Source organism: Lactuca serriola, chromosome 8 (genome assembly GCF_051521515.1).
Source record: "Lactuca serriola cultivar US96UC23 chromosome 8, Lser_US96UC23_V15, whole genome shotgun sequence".
Classification (NCBI taxonomy): Eukaryota; Viridiplantae; Streptophyta; class Magnoliopsida; order Asterales; family Asteraceae; genus Lactuca; species Lactuca serriola.
This window is the reverse complement of record NC_136415.1, coordinates 18,411,380-18,419,097: the sequence shown is the minus strand read 5'-3', so window position 1 is coordinate 18,419,097 and position 7,718 is coordinate 18,411,380. Positions and strand designations below refer to the sequence as shown.

Genomic DNA, 7,718 nt, shown 5'->3' with positions numbered 1-7,718 from the left:
AATCGACGTAAAACCGATGATAATTTAACCACTTATTTTCCTGGTTCAACCAGTTAGTTCAAATTGATTTTTAAAACATTAATTAAAAAAAAACAAATGGTACATTGGATTAATTAGGAACCAAATAGTACCAATTTCACAAAAAAAAAAAAATAAATAAAAAAATAAAAAAAATCCTATTTTTGGATGCCCACTCCAACTTTAAAAGAATTTTAGGCATCACCCATAAAAATTAGCAGCATAGGAATAAATTTACATTTTTTTTTTGTATGTATTAAAGAGCGAGAGGGTTGTTGGGAATTAATAATAAATGCGACCCTAAAAATGAAAAAGAAAACTAAAGTAGAATTCATCTCCCTCCATCGGTCAATTCCATGTTCAGCTCCAACCAACCCTTTATCTACTCTTCTTCCATAAATCCAAATCTACATCCAACCAACAAAATCAAACTCTCAACTCTCAAATCAACCCCAAATCACGTCACCAACTTGCCGGAATCTTTCAAAGTTAGGGGTTCTCACTCTTACGGAGAGATGATCGGACCAGGGAGGCCACAGATAGTATTGTTCGGATCATCAATTGTTCAGCTTAGCTTCAGCAATGATGGTTGGGGCGCCATTCTCGCCGACGTCTACGCTCGCAAGGTATTCCTTGATTTCTGTTACCATCATGACATTTCTTCTGCCTTCCTTGATTTCCTTTAGAGAATAAGAATGCCGTGTTACCTGTAAATTTTATCCTAATTCCTAAATCAATTGCATCGCTATGCATCATTAATCATTTGCTCAGAGTATCGATGATCTCCGACTACTTTTAATAAATAGTGAACATATCTTTTACTTAAAATGTGTGTGGATATCTCTGTGTAGATACTAAATAATCCGTTTTTCTAATCTTACTCGGTTCAGACTTCAGGATTTCACTCTTTACTATAATCTCATCTCCTCTGGAAATTACATTTCCATTTTATAAGTAACGGCATCAAAATCTGAACCTAGGATATACAATTATACAAGCAATCTGATTTCTCAATAACATCACTTTCTCTTCAAATTGATTTACAAACAGGCAGATATAGTACTGCGAGGATACTATGGTTGGAATTCCAGACGTGCTATCAAGGTTCTTGATCAAGTTTTCCCAAAGGTAAAAATCTTTGACAGCTACTTCAATCTACTTTAATCTTTTCAGATCCCAAATTAACATGAATATGATTATCATGTTATTCTGATGTAGGATGCTGCTATTCAGCCTTCACTTATCATTGTTTACTTTGGTGGTAATGATTCAATGGGACCACACTCATCTGGTTTAGGTCCCCATGTCCCTCTTCCTGAATATATTGAAAACATGAGAAAAATAGTAACTCATCTCAAGGTACCAATTTCTTTCATAACATGTTTTTCTTCACAGATTACTTGAATTAACTCGAATTTGTAAATCAGGGCCTTTCAGACACAACAAGGTTAATTTTTCTTAGTTGTCCACCAGTAGACGAGGTCAAGCTTAGTGAAAACACAAGGTAGTTTGATTATTAGTGTTCTTCTATTTTGTCCATGTTGAAGCACTAAAACCGTTTTCTTTTTGAAAAACAGTTCAATTTTTAGTGAGCTTGTTCGAACAAATGAGTTATGTAGAACATATTCAGAAGCTTGTGTAGAGTTATGCAATGAGATGGGAGTGAAAGTTATCGATCTTTGGACTGCATTTCAGAAACGAGATGATTGGATGACTGCTTGCTTCACGTAAGTGCTTAACCCATTAAGTCAAAAAGAAACAACCCCTTAACCAAATTAAGTGTTTTTCAGAGATGGGGTGCATCTATCAGGTGAAGGAAGCAAGATAGTTGTTGCAGAGATATTGAAGGTGCTTAAAGAGGCTGAATGGAAGCCCAGTCTATTCTGGAAATCCATGGCCACAGAATTTTCAGAAGATTCACCATATGACTTAGTCTATACAGATGGAAAAACCACACTTAACCCTTCTGATTGGACCTTCCATAGGGAGATTCAATGGGACTAATAATATTGTTATCAAACAATTCTGTTGTAAGTAAGGAAACATTTCTATCACAATAATGTAGTAGTTCCATGTATTTCTTCTTTTATTATGTTCCAATGAATCAAAACAATTTAGCAACGTCATTTAAATGTTTCTATGTGAGGGAAGATAGTTTTATTATGTATGTTGTTTGGAGTTTAGATTGCTTTCTACAATGTACATGGGGTTTGTTTTCATTCCACCTCCCAAATCAGGACAAAAATCCTAAAAGATTATCAAAATGGTCCAAAACGTTTGTCGAGAAATCCAAAATACATATGCGATGTCTACAATCTGAATTAACATATTTTACCGAATATACCTTGCATGAATGCATTAAGAATTCGGTTATCTTCCAAACTGACCGTCACTAAATTGATGGTGACATATTAGAATCAATTTCTCATAAAGAAGTCATTAAATAATTAAATATTTGTCGTGGAGCCAAAACTCAAAAGCCTAGACATAATCTCACGTCTCAAAAATTTGATGATACCACTTAATCATGGTTGAACCTATCAAAAATTATAAAATTTTGGTGCACAAATAAATTATTGTTAATTTGTTATTGATGAAAACGGGATTACAAAGTATCCTATTTATAAGCTATGAATAAGAGATAAACTAGGAATAGTCACAAAAAGAGTAAATTATACGAATGGTCCCTATAGTTTGGAAATTTGTATGTTTTGTCTCTAACTTATTTTTTTTTAACTCGGAAGGTCTCTGCAATTTGTTTTTGTTGCGCGTTTGGTCTTTGTCTTATCTAAAAAGACTATTTTGCCCTTGATTTTTTAATTTATTTAAATAAGGTGGAGGTAGATAAGGTAAGGTAAGGTAAGGTGAGGTGGAAGTGAGGTTGAGGTTATATTTATTTAAATAAATTAAAAAATCAAGGACAAAATAGTATTTTTAGGTAAGACAGAGACCAAGTGTGCAACAAAAACAATCAGTAGGGACCTTCCGAGTTAAAAAAATAAGTTAGGGACCAAACGTGTAAATTACCCCAAACCATAGGGACCATTCATGTAATTTATTCTCACAAAAATAAATATAAACTAGGAAAGAGGAAGCATAATCCTATATGAATTCCAACACTTTCTCTTAAGTTGGACTTTGAAAATCTCAAACACTCAACTTCCAACATAAGCTTTGAAAAAGTTTCACACCAAGAGCCATTGTAAAATATTTGCAGGTTGAAACTCTAAACGAATGACATAAGTTTTTATTTCTCCCTTATTGATCCGTTCTCGGATAAGATAGCAATCCATTTCAACATGTTTAGTCATTTCATGAAAAAACTTGAAGTAAACAGGATTAGTAGCAATATACCTAGTTGCTTCATTATCACACATTAGAGGATTGACTCCACTTTGAACTGCATCCAAATCACAGAGTAACCATAAAACCTCACATACTATATTTGTCATGGCCTTATATTCTGCTTTAGCTAAAGAACGGGTACTGCACTGTGTTTCTTTATTATCCATGAAACTAGTGAACCTTCAAGACTAATGAAGTAACATGATAGTTTATTTATTTATTTTTTATAATTTTTTTTATCATTTTTAGCCCTTTTTTATTATTACATTCCATCTCATTCTTTATCTTGGATCATATCAAGTACTTTCTATTTTGCATGAGGTGTTTTGCAGGCTTTTGGATTCTCGATGCGGTTGTGGTTTAGCTTGGAGATGGGCTTGCGAAGATTTACTGAGCTTTACGGATCCATCAAAGAAGAATTGAGCTTGAAATGTTGAAGACTTGGATGAAGTAGACTTATGCAGATGGGTCATGGACTCTTGTTATTGGTCTTGGACTATCCATTTTGAAGCTTGAAGATGATTGGCCAAATTTGAGTCATGCGAGATGTGAAGGGGACCAAGGGAATCTTGAATAGTGGGGTAGAGCAGTGGAAGAAAAGAGCCAATAATATTTCAACATCATTTGCAAGGGTGGGGTCTCACCGGCGCAAATTTGCGCAGGTACCCGTGCAACTGCACGATTAGGGGCATTTTTGTCATTTGACCCATCATTTACCTTGGGGATTAGGTTTGGCAAACATCAATTCGAATTTGACACCATTGGAGCACCTTGGAGGTGTTTTTGGAGATCTAGAGCTATCATCTTCTCATTATTCTAGTAATTGCTAATTTCTTGATGTTAAAATACTTTTATAATTATTGTCTTGTTGCCATGAGTAGCTAATCTATTTATTTTGGTTCACTTGGTATAAAACCCTTAGATATTTGTAGGTTTTGAAGGATTCATGTTTGATTGTCATTTATCTCATGTTATTGATCATTTGTTGATAATTCTTATGCTTGTTTAATACTTTGATCATGAGCTTGGTACTTGAATAAGTAATTGTAGGTTTCTTTCTTTGATTTTGCAATGAATCAATGAATTTACTTAGAAAAAGGGCTTTATGATGGTATAAATTAGAGGTAGCAATCGTGTCGTGTCGTGTCGAAACACTAAGTGGGTTTAAAGTGCGTGACCCTAACCCGACCCGTTTAATTAACGTGTCATGTCGTGTCAACCCGTTTATTTTTGTGTCGAGTTCGTGTCGGGTTTCGGGTTAGGGTTATACCTTGAAATATGTCGTGTCGTGTGAGGTTAAAAGATTGAACATGTTGAAAGAGTAGGAGTTGGGTAGGCGGAAAGGAAAAACTAATAGTTTGGAGGCAGAATAGATGAAGTCATAGCAAGTTCAGATGAAAAAATTAAAAGAGTGGGAGTTGGGGAGGTGGATGACAAGGTAATGAGGATGTAAGAGTGGTGAAAGAGATTGTGTAGTTTGGGAGAGAATGGAAAAACTGAAATGAAGTCTTGATCTAGACGGCTAAGTCATTTCAACATTACAAAATGTCTAAATTCGAAGGTTTTCTTTTACTTATGGTTTGGTTTTGTATATTTCTAGTTTATTTAAATAATTCAAAAAACTTGCATATAAATAAACGGGTCATTTTCGAGTTGAAATTCTCAAACCTAACTTTACCCGTTTAATTTTCGTGTCGTGTCATGTCTACCCGTTTCTTTAAACGGGTTGAAATATCTTACCCAAACCCATTTATTTCGTGTTGAGTTCGTGTCGGGTTTCGTGTCGTGTCAATTTTTTCCACCTCTAGTATAAATCATCTCTATCTTATGGATTATGACTCGTTTATGGATGTGTAAGAATTGACATTCTCCAGGAATTGGGAATTCCTTCATTCTTACGGCTAATCAATTTTCTTGGTTTCAATTGCTCCAATTGAGTCATTGATTTTTATTAAGAAAGTGTGTTATGGGCTTCCCCAACCTCTATATTAGCTTTGAGGAATTTTGGCATATCATGCTTCATGATTGTTATTGATGGGTTTTAGCCATAAGAACATCCTATGTGCTCATACAAACCCTAATGCTTGGATATAGGTTTCTCTGTTGTACATGCAATTCATCCAAGACTTCAAACCCTAGATCTAGCATATGATAATCAATATAACATATGAATAAGGGTTTAGATCATACCTTGATTGTTATGTAGCAATAACAATCTCAAATCCTCCTTGTAATGACTTTAGAAAGCTTAGAGTCACAAATGTCACTCCTCTAATGGTTCACAAACACCAAGAGCAAGAGGATGAAGAAGAGAAGAGAAGGAGACACCCAAAAACCGTCCAAAACCCTAATGAGTTACTTGCCCACGTTTTTGGTGCTCTAGGGATCTTTAAATGGTGCAACTATTAGGGTTATCAAACTAGGAAACCTTAATTTGGATGCTTAAGCCCTAAGTAACCCATGGGCTCCTTCCTTAAAGGCCTTGGGACGATTTCTAATGGGCTTCCCCATAGAATTCGTCCAACCTTATATTATAAGGTAATCCATAGCCCAATTGCAAGTATCTTATAATTACAATTCCAGTCCCTTAAGTTTAATTAATGTCTTTTAGTCACAAACTTAATTTTTATTAATTCTTGACTAATATTAATTAAATAATATGATTTCTCCTTTAATATATTATTCTCATAATATATTAGTAAATCATATTTAATCCATTCTCTCCATTATTCATCCTATCAAGTTGCTTTGGTGAAGGTAACCCAAAAGGACCATGCACCATCGGGTCAAGTACATACCAAAATAGTTATGGACTTAGACACTAATCCAACAGTTATAACCAATTTGGGATTAATGATAAGCTTACATATTGAATCCTAATGATAAACACACATATTCTCATTGTGTTGAATTGAGCATCTCACCATCTTGCTTAATTGCAAGCTTTTTAGTTATTCTAGTCTTTAAGTTCTTAAACAATCACAAAAATCCCCATTTTTAGTTTAATTTACTTGTTTAGTTTTTATTCACTAGTTTAATTAGATTGCATTGGTAATTGAATTGCAACCATTTCCACATGGATTCAAACCCTTTTTACTACTATATTACATTTTATTTACAATCAAAAGGGTGTAATTTTCTTGGCAGACTTGACATCCCACCAAGTTTTGGCGCCGTTGCCGGGGAAATTGGTTATTGTTATTTGATTGTTTATGCCTAGGAAACCAGCGAACTAATCTACATTCCCAATATTGAAAAAGAAGCAAAAAGATTGAAAAAATTAGCCAAACAAGAAAAGAAACAACTTGTTCAAGCTTTTTCTTCTTCTCCAGTAGTCAAAGTAGAAGATCAAGTTCATACTTCAAGTGATACCGAAACCAAAACGAGTTCTCCAATTGTTGGTCATTTCTTTGAAGACATTCCGTTTGAAAACTACATAGCCATGAATCACACTCTACATCATAATCCCAACCCAAACCCAAACAATCAAGATGCCAATACCCCACCCCCAACAACCAAGACAACAACAACATCAAGAACCTCTCATTTATCTATAACCTTGGAATCAACACCCTCCTCACCCAAATCAACCCAATTATCAACAACCACAACCACAAAACCAAGACTTTCACCAAAATAATCAACCTCAAAACAATTCTCTTCAAGTTCAACAACAATAAGCACATCAACCACAACAACCCATTTACCAACAACCTCCAATGTATCAATACCCTATATACCCGCAACAACAACCTCTATACAACCAATATCCTAAATATCAACCATACCCATCAGAAATGTTCAATAACAACCAATATCAAACAATCAATATCAAACAATCAAGATGCCAATACCCCACCCTAACAACCAAGACAACAACAACATCAAGAACCTCTCATTCATATATAACCTTGGAATCAACCCCCTCCTCACCCAAATCAACCCAATTATCAACAACCACAACCACAAAACCAAAACCTCCACCAAAATAATCAACCTCAAAACAATTCTCTTCAAGTTCAACAACAACAAGCATATCAACCACAACAATCCATTTACCAACAACCTCCAATGTACCAATACCATATATACCCACAACAACAACCTCTATAAAACCAATATCCTAACTATCAACCATACCCATCACAAATGTTCAATAACCAACGATACCTATACCAACCATACCATGAACCTCCCAATTACATGCAAAAAAATCCCAATCCACCCAACCCCTCTCAATAGTTGACACTTAGACAAATGATGGAAACAAATGTTACTCACACACCTCTTGGTATCGTTTATCCTGTAAACCGTTGAGGGATTGACTTGAAGTCAAGTTGCATACATCAACTCAC

At 34.8% G+C, this 7,718-nt stretch overlaps 1 protein-coding gene across 1 annotated transcript; it reads left to right on the top strand.

The window, feature by feature from the left end:
• Positions 1 to 324: 324 nt before the first annotated feature.
• On the top strand, positions 325 to 2,181 carry LOC145070649 (SGNH hydrolase-type esterase superfamily protein). The gene is made up of 6 exons (XM_079017603.1): positions 325 to 644; positions 1,069 to 1,146; positions 1,237 to 1,377; positions 1,446 to 1,522; positions 1,596 to 1,745; positions 1,809 to 2,181. The coding sequence occupies exons 1-6, from the start codon at positions 375 to 377 to the stop codon at positions 2,020 to 2,022; spliced, it is 930 nt and encodes a 309-aa protein (XP_078873729.1). The 5' UTR covers positions 325 to 374; the 3' UTR covers positions 2,023 to 2,181.
• Positions 2,182 to 7,718: the final 5,537 nt, after the last annotated feature.

Excerpts from the sequence above, each read along its gene's own strand:
- LOC145070649 (XM_079017603.1), top strand. The coding sequence starts at position 375 with ATGTTCAGCTCCAACCAACCCTTTATCTACTCTTCTTCCATAAATCCA. Across the intron at positions 645-1,068 it reads CCGACGTCTACGCTCGCAAG|GCAGATATAGTACTGCGAGG; the intron begins GTATTCCTTGAT and ends ATTTACAAACAG. Across the intron at positions 1,147-1,236 it reads TTGATCAAGTTTTCCCAAAG|GATGCTGCTATTCAGCCTTC; the intron begins GTAAAAATCTTT and ends ATTCTGATGTAG.